At 43.9% G+C, this 23458-nt stretch overlaps 1 protein-coding gene across 1 annotated transcript in view; it reads left to right on the plus strand.

Moving 5' to 3' along the window:
* Window positions 1-23427, plus strand: part of FMNL2 (formin like 2) — a 303412-nt gene extending 279985 nt beyond the window's left edge. The window contains 12 exon segments of the mRNA XM_034654575.1: window positions 3458-3582; window positions 4215-4417; window positions 5970-6204; window positions 7299-7367; window positions 7499-7579; window positions 8920-9049; window positions 11276-11439; window positions 12419-12520; window positions 14963-15061; window positions 15749-15872; window positions 19479-19525; window positions 21412-23427. Coding sequence (XP_034510466.1) covers window positions 3458-3582; window positions 4215-4417; window positions 5970-6204; window positions 7299-7367; window positions 7499-7579; window positions 8920-9049; window positions 11276-11439; window positions 12419-12520; window positions 14963-15061; window positions 15749-15872; window positions 19479-19525; window positions 21412-21450 — 1418 coding nt within the window. The 3' untranslated portion in view covers window positions 21451-23427.
* Window positions 23428-23458: the final 31 nt, after the last annotated feature.

Here is a 23458-nt window from a genome sequence, read left to right on the forward strand (position 1 = left end):
TTCCATCGACAGGCTGCTCTCAGCCCCTGAGTGTGAAAACCTGTAGTTGCCGTGTACGCCTGGCTCACGGATGAGGCTTCCATCGTAGCGTCCTGAGAGCGCTCACCGTGGCCTGTGGCTGCCGCGGTGGCTCTGGTCGGGTACCACTTCCTTTCCCTTTGGCAAAACCTAACGCGATGGAGCCTCCACTTCCATTCCCCCGAGCTCTCACCTAGAACTCAGAACTGCCTTGGCGTGAGGCTGAGATGTGCAGGTCCCGGGCTCCCCTCGGAGTCTTGTCCTCTCTGGACTCTTCCCACAACTTAGTTTTAAAACCTTGCCGGCTTCTTGATTGCCTCGGCTCTACCGTGTGGAACTCTCTGTTCAGCTGATGACCCACTGCTGCCTTCAGGGCTGCTACAGCTGGGGGTTGTCCCCTTTGTGTCTTACTCCATTTTTAGATGGCTGTGTGTGGGACTTAATTTCTCTTTGGTGCCATAAGTGTCCATTAAATGATGACAAGATATTCTGTTTTATAAGATCGTTATGTAGCACATTTTGTGAGATGTGTTGCCAGTGTGTGGGCTAACTTTCTCCCTGGAATTAAGAGACCAGAGTCAGGATGTCCCAGTAGAGGCAGAGGACGGAGCTGCGATGATATGCCAAGGGCTCCTGAACCCAGAAGCCTGTGACATGGCTAGGTCCTTGGATCCATGGACAGCAGGATGGCCTATCTTTTCAGTAGGCAATGAGCAGGTGTGTTCGTGGTGGCCAAGACAGGGGACCTGAATGACATCCTCTAATTTTATCTAGTCAAGTTTTCTTTGCATTTTATAGAGAAAATATACAGCATGGAATGTATATTTAAAGGGTTAGGCTTCCTCACATCTGATAGAGCAGTCTGGTCCCATTCCCCTCTTCGGTCGTCTGTGGCAGACAGCGGGCCAGTCTGTAACCTTGGCTGTCTCTTTGGGAGAAGGTGCTTTGTAAGTTCACAGTGAGAATTTGCACTTGGCTGATGATTTCTTTAAAACATGGCCTGTATTTTATGGAATACGTAGCACAGTTCAATGTGGCTGTTTGGGACCACGATAATGAAATCACTTTTTCCCCTCTTCTAAGAAGGATGACTTTTTAAAACAAAATAATAAGTGAGTCTTCAAGGCAGGCCCAAATGGAAATGAATTTTTGGCTCTGTGCTGCCTTGTGAAATGTGTCCAAGAAGCATGAAATTCTCTGCTAAGAGTGCGTGAACTGCTGAGCGGCTTGACTCTAACCATATCTAATTTTTTTTTTTTTGTATTTTCTTTGTTCTTTCTGCTTCCACAAAAGATGGGCCAATCAAGCTTTTCTGTAGGTTGCTCCTCACTGAGTGTGTTGAGTGTTTGCCATGTGTTCCTGTTGGTCACACTGTGCCTTGACATCTTTTCACTCCATCTAACATGGAACCATTGCATTTTGACCCTGTGTGTGCGGGAAGTCTCACTGTTGGCTGACTGTTGGTCCAGGTTTGCCCACACATTTTAGTAAAAGAGATTATAGCTCTGTAAGCAGGCAGCCTGAATTTCATATGCCATATTCCTCTCCCCCTGAGAGAAAAAGAGTGTTTTTGTCTCTTAGTTTAATGGTCATAGCTGAACCTAAGGTCTCAGCTATAGAAGGATTTTCAATTTATTCTGGGGGAGAAAGGATAGTTGCTCCACTATCAGAACAAGAACAAGCTGTTAGGTGCTGCTTTTCCAGGCCCTTCCTGCTGGTCTCCAGTTCTCTCCACGCAACACACTCCCGCCCACACAGAGCCACTGCCTTTATCCTGAACGCTGTGGGCACGGTGTCTGTCATGGTCGCCTGCAGGCCCCTTCTGTAACCCATCTCCCATTCCCCAGTGGGAGTTAGGACAGCCTTCCAGATTCTTTTTTTTTTTTTTTTTTTTGCCTGTGTTCTGATCTCAGGCTTATTCCTAATTTTGCTGACAAGTTAAAAGTAGGGTAGCTGCAGATGGAATGACTTTCAGTGCGTGTCCTGAGGCCTATGGTGTCCATGGATGGATGGCGGAACCAAATGGCATGGACCCGCCAGCTCAGATTGTGGAAAGATCCCTGCACAGCTTTTCCCTCCTCCCCTTCTCCCTCCATATTGCTCACATGCCAGGCTAGAGAAAGGTCTGTTCCTCTGTCCCACAGAGGACATGGGTTTTCCTGGGCAGTGTAGACCAAAATGAAGTGTGGCGAGCAATCCAGCACTGTCACGTGGTGGGGCCTATGGTGTCGGAGTGATGGTAGAAAGGCCTCGTTTGGCAAAAGCTGTGTTTCTGTGTTCCTGCATGCTTTTGTGTGGATTTATCAGATGACATTCCCGCTGTGTCTGTGGCCTTCGTAACTCTGGAGGAATGGCAGGCAGCCAGGGAAAAGCCCAGTGTGCCTTGGATTTATTTTGTTTTGCATTGCACCTCTCCCTCCCTTACTAATGATGGCAAGTAGCGGGGCTCCCAAGTCGTGTGGTGAGCAGCCCAGGACAGACTTAAGAAAGTACGTATATGTAGGTAGATGGTTTGGGAAGGCTTCTTTATGATGTGTAATTAATTCATGGAATTTTTAATGAATTTCCTTTTTTGAGCTCATTTCCCCACAGTAAGAGGAGTGGACAACTCCTCACCCGACCCCTCAAAGATAGATATCCCTTCCTCTCTATTAAGAGGTTTTCTGTGTTTTTAATGGGTTCACGGGTGCCTTCTAGTCTCATGTAGCTGATTCTTGGGGAGAACTTGCTCTTTAAAGAGAGGGGGAAGGGACTGTGGCCATTCTCAAAAAGCAATACTAATCCTGATTTCTGAGTACCCCTTCTGTCATCTGAAGTATTTTCTATTTTGAGCTGTTCGTGGCCCTTGGTCTGGTTGGAATAGCTCAGCGTCAGTATAATCCCCGTTGTCAAAATTGCCCATGAGAATGTATTGCCCTAGCAGAAAGCCAGCCTTCCTGATGTCATGTTTCTGGTGGTTTAGACAGTCACTGCCTGCAGTCTCTGATCATCTTTTAAGATTGGTTTGGAAATAGGTGTTCTAGAACCAAGAATTTAGGATTTCACAATCGGACACACTCAGCAGTGTCACAGAGTAGTTGTCCTCTCTGCTAATAACATTATTATTAATTTTTGTTCCCCAATACTTTGTCTTAAGCATTGTCCTAACATTGTGATTGTAATGCAGCACTCCATTTGCCTGCATTAAAAAAAAAAAAAATCAACCCCTGGCCCTTAGACAACTTTACCATAATGTTGCATCAGTCAACCAAATGATGACCTCCAATTGCTCTAGCCGAGGCCACGCGTGATGTTTTCTGTGTTTAAAAACACTTGGGCGCCTCTTGCCTGTGTTCCTCCAGTGTTAATGTGTCATCTGCAAGGACTGTTCTCTGACTGTTCTTGAGGGTCGTGGGGTTTTGGTGGAGGCTTAATTTCATCCTCTCTCTGACTTTTGTAGCTGTGAAAATTAAGAAGCCAATCAAGACGAAATTCAGGATGCCGGTTTTTAACTGGGTTGCCCTGAAGCCAAATCAGATCAATGGCACAGTCTTCAACGAAATTGATGACGAGCGAATTCTAGAGGTATCTTTCTCATTTGGTTAGAAAGAGGAAGGGCTCTCTGGGCAGCAAAGCTAAAATGGGTGCTCTGCTAACCTGGAAGTTTCAGTGATGCAGTGCTACTGTTTTATATTGCCTTGATGTAAAGAAGAAAAGGATTTTTATATTAGAGAACAAAATTGGACACTGTTTCGTAAGGTGGTTTCAAAACTGTGTTTAGAAAGTTATGTTCCTATGGAGTGGTTGTGATTGGTGGCTGCCACAAAACATGTATCTGACAGAAGCCCTGCCCTTAATTTATAAAAGGGCATAAAAAAACCCTTTATTGAACTGTAAGTGACTAAGAACTCAATAATCACACTCACTATCTGGTTTGATAGAAAGTTTTAGTCTGTGGCGGCCGGCCCTGCAAGGTAATTAGTGAAAAGCCGTTGAGTTGGCCAGATGGAATCAGTTCTCTAGTTTAGACGCTCATAGCTGTACGTGTGGCCTAAGTCATGGCATAGCACAAACAGGAAAATAGAGTAAGCCATGATCAAAGGCAAGTATTGAGTAGGAAAAGTAAGTTCTTTGGTACTTCAGAAACTGCCAAAATGGTTTCCGACTTAAAAATTAAGTGTAATCCAATTTGCCTATTTCATCCCTCTCTACTCCAGGACTTAAATGTGGATGAATTTGAGGAAATATTTAAGACAAAAGCCCAAGGTCCTGCCATTGATCTTTCTTCAAGCAAACAGAAGATAACACAGAAGGGGTCCAACAAAGTGACATTGCTAGAAGCAAATAGAGCCAAAAACCTTGCCATAACTTTAAGGAAAGCTGGAAAGACTGCCGATGAGATATGTAAAGCTATACATGTGTAAGTTCAGGGCATTCTGGAAAATTCGATTCTAGTGAATTTAGGATAAAAACAAAAATAAGAAAGTTATGATTGGTAGATGACAGAAACATCTCAATAGTAGGGCAAGATGGAAGATAAAAGATGGAGCAGTTCTTGGTAGCCACATACCAGAGGTTCGCTTTGTTATGTATGTGTGACTTCAGAGTTGCATGGAATGCTAGCACTAAAGAGGTGAGCCAGAAATTACCCTCGGGAGTGCTGTATTCAAGAGAAAATTATTTTAGAAGAATAACAACTGGATTGTGACATCATTTATTAACTTGGTGTGCTTTTCCTATATGTCTATAGCAATGCATCCCTATGAGGAGTGGAGAATTACAGATGCTAAGAAAAGGGGAGACTGTCTGTGTGCTCTGGAGTATATGAATTTTCTCTCGATATGTTAATCACAAATTTGATGGCATTTGTGGAATGATACAATTCAATGCCAAATGCAAATCTGATACAGATGCATATTTTAATTCATAACAATAGGAATGTGATTCCTGTTTCTCTTAGCAGCTTTCAGGAATTTTTCAAGTTCAGTTCTTTTCTTATCCCCGAACCACAGAGAAGGCATTGGTTTTATTCTCTCATAGAGAAATGAGAGGTATCTTTCTGCCCTTCTTGTGGTCATGATGACTTTCAAGTATGATAAGGAACAAATGTTTTAGATGAGTTAGGAATGAATTCATTGTAAATTGGTATTTCGTAAATTTTGGTAAGAGATCCTTCAGGGAGTATATGATGCTCAGAGATCATTTGTTCCAATTTCATGTCCTCAATCAGGATCAAAATCCAAAAGTCTTGTGTATCCTGTATTCTGTTCTGATTTCTGATGTTGAAATGTGATAGGCATTCTGGTTTTTAATGTATATATACTGTATTTATCATGATGATTAGATGTAATTCTATTATTTTGCTGGAAAAAGATTGTCCAGGGAAGAAAATAGAGATTGTAGCAAATATTCTGTTTGTTCAAATTGAGCATATATCCAAAAAGGTCTGATATACCTTCAAGGGATGTATGCATTTAAACCAAAACATCCATTTAATACTGGTGTATGGATATGCTTTTTTCTAATGTAGAAAAAATAGCCCAGACTGTTGGTTTAATTGAAAAATATTAGAGTTTACCAGATATTCTTTAATTGGGTGTATAATATCAGTCTCCCTAATTAGCAGTACTTAATATGCCTTAAAAACCATGTCTTTGAAATACTTAACCATCAGATGCTTCAGTCTTCCTTCTCATTCTTCTGTATTTACTGTTGATTTCTGGGGACTTAGAGCTAAGGTACTAGGCTAAAAACCAAGTATGGCTATTGTGATAAGGCCTGGGTTCTCAGGAAGGACCACCGAAGCTACTTGTTGGCCAGTCAGGAGCCGACACCAAGTGGCCTCGTCACAGTTCAGTTGTAGCTGTCGTCAGTTCATTGTCTTGTGGTTGATGAGCAGGACCAAATGGTGGTGCGGTTGAAAGGGTAGGAGGTTCTCTCTCTAACACTGACATGTCCACATCTGTCTTCAGATTTGACTTGAAGACATTGCCTGTAGACTTTGTAGAATGTTTGATGAGGTTCTTGCCAACTGAGAACGAGGTGAAAGTGTTTCGGCTCTATGAGCGGGAAAGGAAGCCCCTGGAGAACTTGTCAGATGAAGACCGGTTCATGATGCAGTTCAGTAAAATTGAGAGACTCATGCAGAAGATGACCATCATGGCCTTCATTGGGAACTTTGCGGAAAGCATTCAGATGCTGACTCCTGTGAGTGGACCAGCTCTGGCAGGGGAGAGGGTCCAAAGAGATGGAGAATCATTTTTTTATTTTAAGTCTCTTCCAGAATTGCACTTAACATCATGGGCTCTAAAGACTCCTTCCCAGAACTTACTAGATTGCATTTTTATTTTGGCAATTTCTTTTCACATTGTGTATGCCAACTAAATGTGAAAATGGTGAATTTCCATTTTCCGTATTGCTATTCTCTTCCATATAATGCCATTTTCTGTGTCTACGGATGTCCTCCGGGTTTCCACTTTAATACATAAGACCAGGAAAATCATCTTCCAAGCGTTTTCCCCTCCCAAAGATACCAGTGCTCTGACCGACTGGTTTGGCAAGACTGAAAATGTTACTTTCATATCTAAAAGCGATCCTGTATCTTTAATGAACAGGCTTATTGGCTTTCATTGGAAGCATTATAAATTTACCATAGGAGTCTTTCTTCCTTGGAAATTTGTTCTAGTACACCATGGTGATGGAGAAATAGTAGCCAACCATCTCCTGTTTCTTTGTGTTAATCTGGTAGAGACTTATGAGTATTGTAAACATAAGTATCATAAATAGTTCTTTCCCAGTTCTGTTTCTAAATACACTTTTGTTAATTACTGATTACAGTAGCATGTCTGTTCACAGCATGTTCTGAGGACTTCTGGAGGATGATTATATTCCTTTGCTGTTTTGTTTTCATTCCTGGACAGCTCCGTTGATTTAAAAACGTATTGTCTTACATGGTTCAAGGTGGTGGGCAGCGAATTGAGTTCTGCTAGAAGATGCTGTTGACTCCAAGCTCTGAGTCCCATGGGTTACAGATTTTGTGATAAGCAAGTTCTGACATTTCTTCTCATTTCAAATACTTTGAGAGAAGAGCTTGAATGTAATGATATGGTTGCCTAAGACCCTAGCAGGACAACTGAAATTTGTTATGTGGGGGAAAAATAGAATCTCAGCATTAAGGCTTTACGGTCTAAGTGCGGGTCTGTTTTCTTCTGTGTTAAAGTTTAGTTTCCAATTAGAGTTTCTTATTTTTAACATGTCTCTTTTTCTCTCCCCTCCCCTTCCTTCCTTTGAATGGAATCTAGCAACTGCACTCAATTATAGCAGCATCTGTCTCTATAAAGTCATCCCAAAAACTCAAGAAAATTCTGGAGGCAAGTGAAGTTTTCCTCATATACATATAGGGAAGAGCTGACTTGTCAGCTGAATTCCTTGGCCTGGGAATGCCTGGGATGTTCTACTGATGGGCTTCTCTCTCTCTTTCTCTCTCTCTTTTTTTTTGCAGATCATCTTGGCCCTTGGAAACTATATGAATAGCAGTAAACGAGGAGCAGTTTATGGATTTAAACTTCAGAGTTTAGATCTGGTGAGTGAACTAAAAGAAATACAAAAACTATATAAGGGACAAAACAGCTGGCGGAGATTAAGTCCCAGAGTGGAGAATCAGCTCTTGGAATTGGGGTGGGATGTTTTGATGAAGGTTGTCTGCTAGTTCGAGGATCAATTGGTATAAATTTTCTGGAACATCATTTGGCAGCAAGCACTTAGAACCTTAAAAGTCTTCATGCCCTTTCAACCAGTGTTTCCCTTTCTGGGACTCTTTCCTCAGGAATCTGAATCATGGATGCTTTATTTATTTTATAATTGCAAATAATTAGCAACAATGTAAAGATCCAACATTTTGGAAAATTATCAACTATAGCAATAATTAATATGGTGAACTATTCTTCAACTCTTAGAATGTGAATTTTCAAAGAAATAGATAATTTTGTGTTTAGAAAAGGGTATAAATTGCATGGACTGTTTGATTTCACCTAAGTAAAATATGTAGAAAAAAACTGAACGGAAGTAGGTTAAGATATTAACAGAGAGGTTGGAGGGAATTAGGGATTTTTTTTTTCAAAGTGCTTCTTTTTACTTTTTGTATTTTCTAAATAGATATATACATATATATACATATGTATGTATACGTATATATGTATATTTGTATTTTATCTATCCCTCTCTCCCTTCCTCCCGTTCCTGGATGGAAAAGAATGTGCTGCTTTTCAGAGGCCTCTGACTTAGATGGGCAGGACTACAGAAAATCCTCCATGGAATCCTCTCCCCCATGGCTGTGTGAGGCTAATGTGGCTTCCATGTGAGACGGTTGGGCAGTGGGTTGAGTCCCAAGCCCTGGGGAGACATGGCTGTTTGGTAGGGAGTGTTCAGTTAGTCCCAGTTCTGGCCCGAGAGGGTCGTGTGTTAAGCCTGCTTTGTGTCATGGAGGCCAGGGAATGAGCTTAGAGCTGAACTAGAAATACGTCGACTGAAGTGTGGGAGTCCTGTAGCTGCAGGCCTGCCAGTTCCACACTCACTCCTCTGCTCCTTCACTTTGGAAAGTGCTCAAACTGGGGGCTTCCTACTTTTAAGCCAGGGGAGCTGGGGTGGTGGAGGTGGGGTGGGGCGGTGTCATGTGCATAGAGATGTGTGTTGGAATCGTCCCCCACGTTGAACATATCCCCTGGTGGAGAAGTCCTGTGGTCTCTTTTACAAGTCAGTGGGCTGGTTTAGCAAAGAACATGTCCAGGCTTGACCCTCCCGTGGGGGTTTTTTTGTCTACTTTGGGGTGCTGTACTCAGTTACTCTGAGTGGGAGGACATCATCTGGGGGACAAGCTTCCCTTCCTCTTTCACTCTAACTAACCTGTATTCCTTTTGTTTTCAGCTCTTAGATACCAAGTCAACAGATCGAAAGCAAACACTGTTGCACTACATTTCAAATGTGGTAAAAGAGAAATATCACCAAGTGTCCCTGTTTTATAACGAGCTTCACTATGTGGAGAAAGCTGCGGCAGGTACTTGACTTCAGCTCCTCCTGTTACTCCTGGTTATCAGGTGCCTTTAATCATGGGTCTTGGGGAAACTGCTCCGCACTTAACAGGTCTTCAGAACCCCTTTGGAAAGGGAAGGTGAAAGAGTCGGAAGCTCTTGGCTGGAGTGCACAGGCCATGGTGTTGCCCACGCCTGGGAGCCGTAGTAGCTAGGGGCACAAGGGAGACCTCTCTGTGTCCTCTGTACAGAGTCAGGGCTTGACCTTGGGCAGCTTTCCTCTTCCATTCGATGTCCTTCTTAGTCTATTGCTGTTGTGGAAACACGAGCATGAAAATCTGAAAATCACCCCCTAAGAAACACTTTGGTTTGAAATTGTGCCGTGCCACTTGCTCAGGGGTGGTAGTTGCAAGCATTGTACTGTTTCGGCTGTTATTTTTCCATAGCAGTTATGCATTTTCCCGTTTTAAATCCTCAAGTGATTGTGAGATAGCTGGGCTATAATGGGTACGTAATGGTATCCCCACATTACAGATGAGAAAACCGACATTTTTAGAGGTTAAATTACGTGCCCAAGGTCACATGGGCAGAACGTGTTAGAAACAGGACTAGAACCCACATCTTCTCATTTGGTGTATTGTCTAATGTACCGTGTCCCGTCCAAAGACTGGCTAGAGAAAGGAACCAGATGCACGTTGACCCCAGGGTTGGTTGCATACTGGGATTCTCACATTAGGATCTTAAACCCCGAGCAGCCAAGGTGTTATCATAAATTCATATTCCCGGGGCCTACTTCAGACTCAGCGAATTGATTCTTTGTGGGCAAGGCTTTCTGTGACCTCCTCACGGTAAATAGCCGCTCCTTTTGTGTTCTTACTACAGAGCACTCCGTATACTCTTTCATACCAGATTTCTCCAGTTTCATTATAAGTTTGCGTGTCCATTTCAACCTGTGGATTTATGAGTATAATCAAGTTTTAATTCCCATAGCCCCTAGCAAATTGCTGGGGAGCATAGGTAAATGAGCGAATGAATGAAGGAGGTGATGTAAGGAGATGATGTAGGGACGGATACTGAGGTGCCCCAGTGGAGGCTGAGAGGCAGGTGGGACTGATACTTTGTGAAGAGCTGTGCCCTGCAGGCTGTGACAGACCCACTCAGGGCTCAGGAGGCAGTGATTTTCCTCCTTCCAGGTTTCTCTTTGCCTAAATTGGGGATTCTTCATCACAATTCTAATTTTAAAAAAAGTTTAACAAAAATCTTTGGCCAATTTGTTTAACCCAAGTGAGACTCCCCAAAAGTGTCACTTGAAAAAAATCAGTCGGGGAAGGTGGAGAGATGGAGGTACTCTGGCTGAGTTGTTCTCTGTGTTCTCTCTCCGGTTGAAATCCCATGTCAGCTGACTTTATACCTTCACTCCTTTATCCAGTCACTCCTTTGCTAATCCATTGAGCCTCTCTGAGCCCCCGCGGAGTACTTGGCACTTCCCTAAGCATTGAGGAGTCAAAGTTGAGTAAGACAGTATGAGTCTAGCAAGGGAAAGACCTGTCCTGTTGTGTAATTCATCCATGTGCAGAGCAAAGTCGGGCAGCCAGGAGGCAGAGGGAAGGCCCGGAGGGAAGGCCCGGACTTCCCTTGCAGCAGGCTGCGGGAACGTACCTGCCCTGGGAGGGTGGCGACACTGCAGATGGAAAGGTTCCTTCTGAGAAATCCTTCCGAAGCAGGGAAGGCTTCCTTGACAAAAAGAAGCTGTCCAAGGTTGCTTGCTTTCTAGTGGTCACTAGTACTAAGTTTGACATTGAAATGCTACCCCCTGCTGGAGAGTCACAGAAATGTAAATGAGGTCAGAGTGTTAAGAGGATCAGGTCTTCACCACCACTACCCCCCCCACCCCCCAANGGAAATGGAATAGTTGGTTATAGTCCCAGGATTTGGGGTCCATGGTTGTTCTCTGAACTCCATTTTGGCCACTTCCAAGCTGCGCGACCCAGGGCAGGCCACATAACCTCTTTATGCTGTTTTTTGTTGTTGTTGTTGGCAAATTGGGCTGATAGTGCAAATGAATTAGTGCATATATAGAAGTTAAAGCAGTGCAGGGTAGTGAGTGCTGATAAATTATTCGTATTGTAAGCTCTCTGCTCTGAAAGATCTAAGGCCCTTGAGTGATCCTGGCAATCCACTGAGAACTGGGCTTATCAGCCAGACTCTCTGTGGTTTTGACATTGATGGGGACATTGCTGTCTCTACTTCAGTCTCCCTCGAGAATGTTTTACTGGACGTCAAGGAACTCCAGAGGGGCATGGACTTAACCAAGAGGGAGTACACCATGCATGACCACAACACGCTGCTGAAGGAGTTCATCCTCAACAATGAGGGGAAGCTGAAGCAGCTGCAAGATGATGCCAAGATTGCACAGGTGAGTATCTGTGCCCCGGACACTCACAGGATGTGATGGGCTTCCTTAAACCCACCTGGGTGCTGGCCTGGCTTTGGGGGAAAATTGCTTTCTGTCTGCTGAGGGTAGATTTCTTCTGTAGCTAGTGACTACTGTGGATGGGATCTTTCTGAATATTGGACCTGTTCTGTTCATTGTCCTCTTCTGATGTGGAGTCTTCACCCTCTTCTCTAGAGGCCCTCCCCCCCTTCCCCTCCCATCCTGCCCTCCCCTTTCACTCCTAGGCTCCCTCTGTGTGAGTCCTGTATTCATTTCAGCCAACATGTGTCCATCCTGTGCTTAGCAAAGCAGTGTTCCTTCCCAGTGTGTTGAGTTTCTGTAGGCCTTGACCTTGAAATCTTATAGTACACTGGGGGTTAAGTTTACACACTTGAAAAACAGCCAAAATGGATTGCATGCCATCACAGAAGGGAAGGCAGAGTGTGGTGGGGACTCATAACGCAGATGGGGTGGGATGGCTCCCAAACGAGGCTGTCTTGTGCCAGAAAAGAGTTGAAGCAGAGACGTGAGTGCCTCTAAGGTGAGGACACTATAAGGAGCATTGAAGCAGCTGACTGGGATTGGAGTCTGAGCGACTTCTGAGATCCCTTCTAACCCATTGGTTTCAAGGAGTTCTGCCATGGCCTTAGGAAGCTCTTGAAAGGGGTAGTTCCTCATGAGTGAGTGAGCGAGTGTGAGAGAGAGAGAGAGAGAGGCGTTGTGGAGAACTACGGGTGGTCCCAGAGATGAATCCTGTGTGGCACTATTGCCCTCTGCTCACTTTGCCTTGGTGATCACAGGACACCGGAAGCCCTAGAGGGTTGTGGGGGCATGAGGGGGCCGCAGGAGAGCTGTGGCGGTGGCTGGATCCTCCCTGCTGCTCTGCTACTGCTCTTCCCCCAGGAGGTCAAGTTCAAATGCTGGACTTCTTGAAACTGAAGAGGAGTTTGCTTCTTTACAGGACGCTTTTGATGATGTGGTCAAGTATTTTGGAGAAAACCCTAAGACGACACCACCCTCTGTCTTCTTTCCCGTCTTTGTCCGGTTTGTGAAAGCCTATAAGGTAAACAGGAGCATGGGGTCCTTGAAAGCCTTCCTTGGCATTGTTTGTCAAGTGGGTGTCCTCCCAGAGCTGTGTCTGAGTCTCCGCTGTTGTGCGGAGGCCTCCCCTGTTCCTTTAGGCAGCAGATCTGGGAGGTCAGCATGAGTCTGAATAGTCCCCAGTCCTGTGGAAGCTGCGTGGTCCTGGGGCCCTCAGCCCACCATGCTCCTTGTCTCCACCCAGCCAGCCCTGGGGCTCAGCCCAAAGGCAAAGGCTCTTGGCTGCCCCTCTGGGCAAGTGAAGACACTCCAGGACCATCACTTCCTCGTTGACTGTTCACTCTTGTGGGCGGGGTGAAGGACTTGGAAACTACAGGCTTCCCATGCAGTTGTTGGACAGGTGAAGGGAGTGGACTCTGGCCTGTGGCAAGGGTGCTGTAGCTGAGGTCAGGGACAGCCTGCTCCTGTGTGTCCTGCCCAGGGCTTTAGGTCATCTTGACCAACATTTCTCTGGCGTGGACTGAAAGATGTTCTCAGAAGGATGGTTGCTGTCTGTTTCCTCCTCTGGACCAGTAATGGTCCTTCCTTTAAATAGGTCATTTGACACAATCCAGAGCTATGGTCTTGAAAAAGCATGTGACCTAAAGAGCCATGGGCTGGAAGAATTTGTTCCTTGAGAAAGAATGCTGGGCAAGGGGCACGGGGTGTTAGGGGTTGTTAGTGCACTTAGGAGACATTGCAGTCTGTGTTCTCCAGGGTTGTCTACATATAACCTCGGTAACATTGGTGGAGGAAGGAGGAGTGTGATTGTACGGGGAAGAGGGATGGGTCTTTTTTTTTTTTTTTTAAAGATCTTATTTATTTTGAGAGAGCATGAACTATTTGGGGGGGGAGAGTTAGAGGCAGACTCCCTGCTAAGCAGGGAGCCCGATGTGGGGCTCGATCCCAGGACCCTGGGATCATGACGTGAGCTGAAGGCAGACACTAAACTGACTGAGCCACCCAGCACCCCAGGTCATCTACATTTTTGAGAAACATCCTCTTGAATATAGTGGGTCACTTCTCTAGCTCCAGAACCGTCCTTTGGCCTTTCCCTGAAATTCAGGAGGTTATATTATTTAGCTATCTGCATGGCTTTGTGTCGTAGTGACATCACAAGCTGTTTGCAGAAGGAAAAGTGAGGATGAGCCCAAACACAGCACAGGGTCTGTGTGTAAGAGCCGTGAGGTCTCTGGTCAGCAGCTGGTGCTAACTGTGGTGCTCGGGGTTCACTGGTAATGCTGGTGTACTGCAGAGACGACACCCAGAAATTCTTGTTATGTGCTGGGACCACATTTCTTCACACAGAGAATTGTAAGTCTAAGGTCTATAGGGAATTTAAATTGTAGACTATGAGCTGGGTCTGGTTGGTCTCAAAGCCTGATACTTCAGCAGGGGAATGTGTAGAACAGAGGAAAAGGCGAAGTCTCCTTGGTGACTTGGGGTGGCCCAGCTCAGAGCCTGTCAGAGAGCCCCTCCCGCATGAGCGTTTCACCCCGTGGTCCTGTTGGCGGGCACTGTGGGGTGCTCGTCAGGCAGCAATGGTGTGGAAAGTTTTACTGGCCATGGACACTACACAATGAACAACTCCCGGGCTGACGCTGAGCTGGGGACTTTTTGGGCAGACGTTGGGGTTGTAGGATGTCATCCTCCTTTCCCTCCCCAAGTTTAGACCAGAATGTAACTTAAGACCAAGTAAAGGGGTTCAAAATGCAAACTTCATTCCTGATAACAGCTGGACTAGAGGTATGCATCTGTGAGCTTATCCTCAGCCCTAAATTAGACAGCTGACGTATCGCTTCACAGTGAGACCGTTAGAGGTCTCTCTAGGGAGGCTGGCTTCAAAACAGAGACAGCCCAAGAGGGCTGAGCGGAGGTGAGCCTGTTTTGATTTCTTGTTCCAAACTCATCAGACTAGTCTCTCTGCGGCTCTGGGGAAGGAGTGAGCGGTGGGGTGAGACCCCTGGAGGAAACAAGAGGCGAGGGAATGGAGGTTTTCACCTAACAGTGGGCAAGAGGAGAGGAATCTGAGCTCCTGCTTTCAGAGAAACTGTAGGTAGGTGGACCAGTTCTGGAAGCAAAACTAGCTCACATGGAAATCACAGAGCAGAGCTGCCGGAGGGATAGTTCCCATCTGCGTCAGTGGCATGGAGGCTGAGGAGCGGTGTGTGTGTTGGGGCAGGGGGGTCCTCGGGAAAGGATTTCTGGACAAGGTACGTCGCGATGCTGGATTTTGAGGAGATGGGATAGAGACCGACAGGGAAAGCCCGGGTCGGAGTCCCGGATAGGCGTACCTGTGGGTCTGTCAGCTTCCCGTTCATGCTGCCTCCTGGCTCGCCAAGATTCTCCTGGCAACGACTTTAAAACACCTTGATGGCTGTCCTTTCCACTGCCTTGACCTTGTGGTTCCTTTGACTTTGCCCAGCAAGCAGAAGAGGAAAATGAGCTGAGGAGAAAGCAGGAACAAGCACTCATGGAAAAGCTCCTGGAGCAGGAAGCGCTGATGGAGCAGCAGGACCCAAAGGTGAGAAGGCCCCCCCGCCCCCCGCTCCACGGCCTTGCGCTGCCTCGGAGCCAGCGGGGGAAGAGGGGCTGAGCGCCCGATCTGCACACCGGCCTGGCGGCTTCCTTCTGGGGCTGGGAAATGGGGCGGATGGATTTGTCCTTCGTTCCTTTGTTCCTCAAACAGTCGAAAGCGGTGCAGGGTCTGTGCGGCCTTTCCAGGTTTTTCGAGATCAGGGACTGACGTCTCAGGCGGCTGTGCAGTGAGGCGGCCTGATGATGAACTGCGCGGGGTCCAGGGAGGGCTCCCGGGGTCGCCACGGGGCTGGCCTCGTAGCTGGCCGGCTTCCCTGCGAGGAGGGGCAGGGGGGAGGATTCCCTGGAGGGAGGCGGCGTGGGTGAAGACCACGAGGCTGGCAGGTCGGAGCGCTCTTCTTCCCGAGCCTCTGCACCAGAGTTCGCACGTGGACCGTTGTCAGCAGCTGCCGCTTGCGGTCGGACGAGCCAGCCTTCCGGCCACGGCCAGCTGGAGTTGGGTGTGTTTTTCAGAGAAACTTCGTTGTCTTCCCGGAAGCTTTCTGAGTGTTCCTCTGAGCAGGATGTTGGGATGGTGCTGCTTGTTCGTAATAGAACGCTCAGAGTTTGTATTTTCTCAAGCCTCCCTTAGGTGATGGCCCCACTAATCTCTGCCATCCTTCTTTCTCCTCAGTCTCCTTCCCACAAATCAAAGAGACAGCAGCAAGAATTAATCGCAGAATTAAGAAGGCGACAAGTGAAAGATAACAGACATGTATACGAAGGAAAAGATGGTGCCATTGAAGACATTATCACAGGTAAAAGATATTTTCTCCTAGTGGCCCGTAGAGACCCCACAGATCCTACCCAGTTTGCAGAGTTTGCTGCTGCTTTGTCCAGGGTTTCCAGGGTCTTCGGGTGACTTGATGCAGATCCAGAATTCTGTGGAGGGACTCCACGCTAGTGTTTGAAGTATATTTCTAGTAGCCTGTATACTGCCCGTCAGAAAACCCCAGCACTCTCCGAAAACTCCTTTTCTCATTATCATTGGAACCCTGCAGATTTCACCAGGCTCCTCCTCCTGATGGTTTTCCACTGTCTTTGATTTGTTCCCCTGCTCCATTTTCTACCTTGTGGCCACTGCCATCCACCTGCCTGCCTAATAAGTACCATGGACAAGGCCCATTCAGGGTCATGTACTAACCACGGTCAGTGCAGGTTTTTCCAGCATGCTCTTTAAAAGCCTTTTCACTCGTTCAAAGTCACTGAACACAATAGGAAATCCAGAGCCAGTGCTTTCATTCTGATAGGCTGACAGGCTTTCTAGCCCAGGATTGTCAGCTAGGAATGTGTGGTGCCTAACCCAGCTTGGTTCTTGCCTGACTAAGCTGTAGCCTAATGCTTGCTGCTTGAATCTATTCTCCAGAGATTCTGCATTCTCTTACAATTTGGGACAATAATTTGAGCCACTGTCTGTGGCAGAGGCTGCAAGTGACTTTCACGTCTACGGCATATGAATACTGTTTTTTAGCTTCCAAGATACTTAACACTTTTTTATTGTAGAGAATTTTAAAAACACGCAATGTAAAAGTACAGAGAATAGCATGATGAGTTCTGTATACCCATCATCTATTTTCAACTCATGGCCAGTCTTGTTACATTTCTGCTTCTACCTGCTCTCCATGCCCCAACCTCTGGGATTATTTTGAAGCAATTCTAAGACATACGGTTTCATTTAGTTATATTTCAGTGTATGTGTCCTCAAAAGATAAGGACTCTTTAATAAAGCAAACAAACATTGCCAGAGGGTCATTATCACACACCTCCAAAACTAACTACTTTTTAACATCAAATATGCGTTAGTCACATTTCCTCAGCTGTCCTAATTTTTAAAAAATGTAACTCTTAGAATTTTGACTTCTCATTTTTTTGTGAATAGCTTCAAATTATAGTTAGGGATTCCAAATGGCCAAAACCACCATTTTTTTTTTTTTTTCTCACCAGCTCAGACCCAAGAAAATAAATTAGGTACATAAATCACTAAGAGGAAGTCAGTAAAGAGTTTCTGGCCCAGAGTAAAGTGGTCTCAGTTGTCAGTAGCTAGGTAAGTGGCTGATAAAATGCCCGTGTCTGCGTATGGCGTGCACACAGTCTGTACCCGGGGGCCTGCCCATAGCCATCGTTCACTCTGCAGTGGTTTGCACATGGCCCCCAGGTAAAGTCCCCGTTGTTGAACACCTCTCTTTGTCTCCTCGGCACTGAGGGAGCAGCTCTGCTCTGTGCAGGACGAAGAGCAGATCTTTTTGGGGTAAGCACCTATTTGCCTCAGTGCCACGGTGAGATTAGCTTGTAGAGAGGAGCATCTAGCCTCAAACAGTAAGAGTTCCTTTTCCATCCGTCTGTTTCTCCATCTGGGTGACACCTGGCTTGTCAAATGAGAGAAATGTATAGTTTCTATTTGCCTGATCTCATCATTAAGCTATTATGGGAGGTGAATGAGTATCTGCTTACCGATACTACAGGTTTTATTCTCTTTAAAATATTTTCCATTTTCCACCCACTAAGCCCCAGATTGAGTAACTCTTTTAGACTTTATGAACCCACTTGGGTATAAATTGCCTTTCCCCGTTTCCAGGTACGATTAACAAAGCACTAACCGTGTACTAATGTGATAGATCCTGGCTTTTTACTCTCTTCTGTTTGTCTTATTTGGCTGTCATTTTCGATGCAGTGCTGAAGACTGTGCCCTTTACTGCTCGCACCGCCAAGCGTGGCTCTCGATTTTTCTGCGAACCTGTTCTCACTGAGGAATACCATTACTAAACTATTACTCTTTCTCACCTGATGCTCTTAAAAGGTTGCTACAGATTTTTTGACCTCTTATGTCCCTCTGTATGTCTGTTAGGGCCACCCAGGATGCTAGCATGGAATCGCCGTCTCCACCATGTTCTATTTTATGTTGCCTTCATACTGCATGGTTTTGCATGTCAGTCATTACTGTTTACTCACTGCTGCTTTCAATATATCTATGAATCCACATGCTATGGTGGTCTGAGTGTGCGTGAGTTGAATTAATAGAACTGCTTGTAGAAATTTTTAGAAAAATAGTATAAATAGAGCATTACTTTTGAGAATTAGCATTGGATCACCTAGGTTGTTATAAGACCTTTTGGGCTAATGTCTTTGAACACAAAATGTTAGTCGTTAACTACTATACCTAGTATTTATTGAGCACTTGCTGTGTTTTAATAGGTTTACAGATATTAAACCTCCTTTCTGTATTCAGTTAACATGCTTTGATAATAAAATGAGCTGTATACAAGTGCTCAGGAACACAAAGTGCCCAAAAGTTGAAAAATGATTTGCAGAAGGAACCGTGAACTACACACAATTGTAAATTGGGTCTTTCTTAACTGTCTTATGCTGTCTACAGCCATCATCCACAGCATGCTGGAGCTCATGGTACAAGCAGAGAGCTCTTTGGACATAGAAGTCGTATAAGTTGATATAGGCAATCCATAGCTTTCGACTCAGCCTCTTTTCCTTCTGAGTGTCATGCCCAAGTTCAGCTATCAGCAGTTCCACGTTGGAGCAAGGCTTTGAGGCAGAAAGTGAAAACAAAGGCCTTAGGAGCTCCCCAGTGTCTTCTCTCATTTGTGCTTCTCACTGTGACTCTGTTCCATGTCAAATCCATGTTATTTCTCTTGTGATGAGATCATATCTGGACCTGTTTTTCCGGTTAGGATAGTGGCAACCAGAAATACTAATAGCAAATACCTATTATTGGAAAATACCACTGTTCTTAGACTTTAAAAAAAAAAAAATCCCAAAATTTTCAAGAAGTAACTGCCTGCCCTTGGTTCCCAATGGCTAGAAGAGAAACTTCTCTGCAGTGCGCAGTTGATTAGAAAAGGGACAAGGGAAACACATACTCCAACTGGAAATAGCCATTATTTAACTCCCATCCTGAGATTGACTTGGAACAGGGTACATGTTTATTTTGTGGCATTAACTCTTCTGTGAATTGCACTTGTTATGTATGTTCCTTTGTCTCTGAGGCTGTCAGAGGATGTGGTGTGTTGTTGCTTGCTCTGCAGTGTTCTTACCCATCAGTGCTTATTAACAAGGCTAGACATTGTCATCTACTGAGCTAATGTTCCTGTCAGTTTTGCTGCTGGACTGTCTATCATTCTGGAGCCAAAACTTCAAAGCAGCTTGGATTTGGGTGGTCAGAGAGCTGGGTGGGAAGACACTCTGATCTTTCCCTTGTTTTATCTAACACCTCTTGTATTAATGGCCTCCCACTCTTCCTCCTCTGTTGGCTAACATGCCGGGTATGTTAAGCACTAAGTTGAATTGCTTTCCATTTTCATCCCATTTTTACTTAACCATCATTTTGTGTTTTTGTTTTTTTTTCTGTTTAGCCTTAAAGAAGAATAATATCACTAAATTTCCAAATGTTCACTCGAGGGTAAGGATTTCTTCTAGCACACCGGTGGTGGAGGATACACAGAGCTGGCAAGCATCACTTTTTACTTAGCTTCCTCCTCTCTCTGTATGCAGATCAGTGGTTTCAGTCTATGGCTGAGGGTAATACTGGTGAGAGTCTGACAAGGGAGAAGTCTTTGTAACCTCACATTCCAGTGATGTGAGGCAGAGCCTCTCTGTTGACTCTTTGTGGCCTGCTTCCATATTATCAAGTGTGATGGCTTGGGCGAGGGTATTCGCTGATGATTGTACTTGCTTTGGGTGCTAGCCTGTCCTTCCCCTACCTTTTTCTTGGCCTTTGAGTTAATCAGTTAACTCCTTTTGATCTGAAGAAGCAAGTCTTGGCCAGGGAACATGATTGGTAGCTTTTGAAGAAAGATTTGGATCTTTAGAGCCAATTGTTCAGAAGACTTGGGAATCATAGAACTACAAGTCATTCCACATCCTTAACCAGAAGTGGAATTCTGAACTTCCCTTGCCATTTTGGGCCAGGAAGCAGAAGATAAGAGGATTAGGACATGTAAAACTATTCTTCCCTTGAATTTAGAAGGAGTAAGGCAGAATGACTAATTCCAGGGAGTCAGGAGTTGGTGGGGACTATGCTGAACCTGAGAGCATAGGTCTCAGCACTCACTCATTTCTTTTTGCCATCTGAAAATTTGGGCTTAGTATTGCCAGACCCTCCAGTTTTCCAAGGGAAGTCAGAAACCCTGTTTTTTTAAAAATATATTAATTATATTAAGAGATCAGGAAACTGTATTCAAAAGTTTAAGTTGGGAGCTAAACATTTTGTAGGCCAGACATGACCCATTGGCTCCATTTTCAAGCTACTGAGTAGATAAAGGAATAAAAAAGACTCAACCTGGTTTAATTCTGTTGTTTTTGTCTCCCCTTCCAAAGATAGAATGTTTCCTAACAGAAGTCAACAATACTAAGGGAAACAAATACTAACTAAATGAAACAGTGCGCGTGGAAAAGTACAAAGCCTGCCCTTACCCCATCAGAAGCAGCTTACCTGCTGGCTAGGCTGCCTACCTTAAATATTCATCAAGAAAGCATGATTTCATATTAAGAATGCTTACATAAAATTCCTTTGTTCATCCCACTGTATTCTGCTAGAACAGTGCCTGCTTGAACCAATATGCAGTGGTTGATTCATTCATTCAATAAGATGTCTTTTTAATGTTAGGCATTTTTAAACATTCTGTGCATTTGCAGTACAAATTGGAGAATGCTGTAAGGCCCAAACAACTTCTCCCCTTCAATGAAAAACAGAAATACTGGGTGGCAGGAGACAATGTACAGGAATGGAGTATTATTTTGATTTAATAATTGCATGTGTTTAGTGGTTAATTGAGCATTGTGTTTCACAAAATAAAAAACAGACCTTAGCTAATACTAATTGGATAAAAATAACGGAACCTCTGCCTACAAAATAAGCAGTGTCCTTCCTTGATTAAAATTCCAGATAAGATAGGACAGGGCAGTTGGTTTATTAATTTTGCGGTTTAAAATTCATTACACTTATTGATATTCAGGTTTCCAGAAAAAAAGACAAAACTAAGCCACAGCTTTTTCCAGTTGAAGAAACATTTCAAAATAAGACTCCAGCTAGATTCTCTGGCCAGTGACAAAAACAGTCACCTTTCCTATATATTTTTCTAGAAGTTCCAGAATCGCATTACATCCTGCTTTAAATATTGAGGGCAAAGTACATGTCTTTGGCTCAAATACTCAATGAATTTGAAGGGCCTGTTAGCTGACTCTTCTACACAAGCTGCTTTGATTGGCTGCCAGCTGACCTTTGTCTTGCTTAGACACATGATGCTAAATATTGCAATTATCTCATTGATACTCTCCTCTTTACAGATCTTAGAAACCAACCATACAGACGAGCCGATGCGGTGAGGAGAAGTGTCAGGCGGCGCTTTGATGATCAGAACTTGCGTTCTGTTAATGGTGCCGAGATAACCATGTGAACTCGAGACCTGCCTGTATGAGTAGAGAGTATGCGTGAATGAAACTTTCCACAAAAACTTTATGTGCTACCATTTAACTGCAACCTTGAAGATTGATAAAATATTCTAAGGGCTCAGATTTAGCAAACACATAGGCTCTCCTTTCAACCTTTGTTAACAAGTGCCTAAAAGTGGAAGTACCTGCTCAGATTAATCAAAGCAATAGGGTTTGATTTGATTAGGTATCTTTTTACACCAGTATATTATCCAAGTTTTTAACCAAAATGTAAATTTCTTATTACGCTCATTATCTGCCATTGTGATTATCCCATGATGGCACACCCTGGTTTCCTGATAAGTTGTAAATAACATGGATGCATCTGCTGTGGGTTTCCTTTGCTGAGATGTCTTTTAAGGAATTGATTTTGTGTTTTAGACATACCCATCAACTTTGTATTTTTAAGGGCTTGCAACATGGAAGAAGGAAAAAGTCACATGATAGGCTCCTGTCCATAACCAAGCCCCAGCAAAGTACAAACAGGATGCATTGCAGTGGCACAGAAGTCACTGAACTCTGTCTCGTTTTACATTTTACACTGCTGTGCTAGGGTATGATGCCCAGTGAAGAGTTCACCAATATGAATGCAAGGATATGATGGCATACAAATTGTGTTAAGATTTTTTTTTTGCAGTACTGTGTTCTTCAGCTAGAGGCAGCTTTTAAAATAATGCAAATGTATTTATTAATTAGCACTAAAATTAACATCTCAGTAATCAGTATTAGGATTTCTGAGGACCATTATGGCCTATCCTGAGGACAGATATTGGTGCCTTGCTAGCCAGGGAGAAGTTCACTAGCTCTGTCAAGCATTCAAGATTACTTCTGCTAGCTGGTAATGATAGTTAACCTAGCCTTATTCTCCTGACAATCGCAGGTTTTTTCCCCCTTCTTCCTCCTCCTCTTGTAAATCGGAGATGTATTTGGCATCATTGCTTTATGGGGAATTGCAATTAAATTGCTTGAAATTTACATTGGGATTAAGCTTAAATGATACATAATGAAACTAAATGGCCAACTAAGCCACTGTTACTATTCTTTCCTCTCTGGCAGGGCACTTGATCCATTCCAAAGTAAAAAACTGGACTAGAACGGATTTGTACTTTTCATAATATACATTCTGCTTCTGGCTTACCTTCTTGGTACATTACATCAATATATTAATTGTAAAGTTTATTGTATAGTATTTAACCACTGAATTTCTTATTTTATGTTGTGCTTATGTGAACTCCTTGGTGATGGTTCCATTTTCCTTGGATAATGTGTAGTTATATGATCTCTTTTTAAATGTACAGATATTTTGCTATAAAATTGGTGCAGTTTTTTATGGTTTTTACACTTTAATTCCCACCTAAGCCTCTGGGTAATATTGTAAATATTGTTTAAAAATGCATCAGCCTGTGCTATACAATCTGAATGTTATTTTAACTTATAGTTTTTTTTTAATATATATATTTAACTACGAGGACAGTTTAGGGATCAGTTACCACATTTCACTTTAGCATACCTATTTACAAAAAATTACTTTTAAAACTGCCACCTGCTAGCACATTTTCATGAATGTGTACTTTAAAAAGAACATGCCAAGATTTTGTCTGTTAACATTTTGATGAAAAAAGCAATTTGACCATGATACAAGTAGTTGGCCGTTTATGACAAGGAGCTCTTTTCCAAAGCTCAATGCTAGTAAGCATATATTAAAATAATTGCCTATTTATTAATCTATAAATAGACGATAATGTTGGCATGTTCTTTTGTTTATTAATGGGCTTGCTTCTTAGCAATATTAGAAATGTTTTATAAAAAAGCAGTTCATGTTACTTTTCTGGTCTTTTCATGACATGAGCAAATAAACTATTTACACTACTATCCTGTAATACTTTGTAGTCTTTCAGTGGCA

This window comes from Ailuropoda melanoleuca, chromosome 2, assembly GCF_002007445.2.
Source record: "Ailuropoda melanoleuca isolate Jingjing chromosome 2, ASM200744v2, whole genome shotgun sequence".
Taxonomy (NCBI): Eukaryota; Metazoa; Chordata; class Mammalia; order Carnivora; family Ursidae; genus Ailuropoda; species Ailuropoda melanoleuca.